This window comes from Trypanosoma equiperdum (assembly GCF_001457755.1).
Source record: "Trypanosoma equiperdum strain OVI genome assembly, contig: ctg_732, whole genome shotgun sequence".
NCBI lineage: Eukaryota > Euglenozoa > Kinetoplastea > Trypanosomatida > Trypanosomatidae > Trypanosoma > Trypanosoma equiperdum.
Genome location: NW_027124679.1, coordinates 888 through 1,279, shown reverse-complemented (window position 1 = coordinate 1,279; position 392 = coordinate 888). Strand labels below are relative to the sequence as shown.

At 49.0% G+C, this 392-nt stretch overlaps 1 protein-coding gene across 1 annotated transcript; it reads left to right on the top strand.

The window, feature by feature from the left end:
• Positions 1–44: 44 nt before the first annotated feature.
• On the top strand, positions 45–362 carry TEOVI_000334000 (uncharacterized protein; the record flags this gene model as incomplete). Its single annotated transcript, XM_067226259.1, has 1 exon — positions 45–362. The coding sequence occupies one exon, from the start codon at positions 45–47 to the stop codon at positions 360–362; it is 318 nt and encodes a 105-aa protein (XP_067082360.1).
• Between the last annotated feature and the right edge of the window lie 30 nt (positions 363–392).

Here is a 392-nt window from a genome sequence, read left to right as displayed (position 1 = left end):
TGAATAGTCAATATTTACAGCTCTTCAATGATGTTTGGGAGACCATGCGCAGACCGGCCAGGAAAGAAGGTCGGGAATACGAGCCAAAATTGACGATTTCAGACCAGAATACTATCACCGTGGAAAGAGAGGGTACAATTCAGAAAGTGTCCAACAACCCTACCACGGGTTGGGTGGTGCCCTTCACGGTGCTGGAAGAGAAGCCAACGGGTTGTCGAGGGCGAATCATTACATGGCCAAAGTCTAAGAATGCACAGGACGATTATGAAGCTATTGTTCCTCTGGGACACGTGCCACGCTACCTGGATGCTGTCCATGATGAGGGTGCAGCGCTTTGTGATTTAAAAGCTTCGTTTTCTTAAAAGCGGGCTTGCTGATGGACACCCGATCAG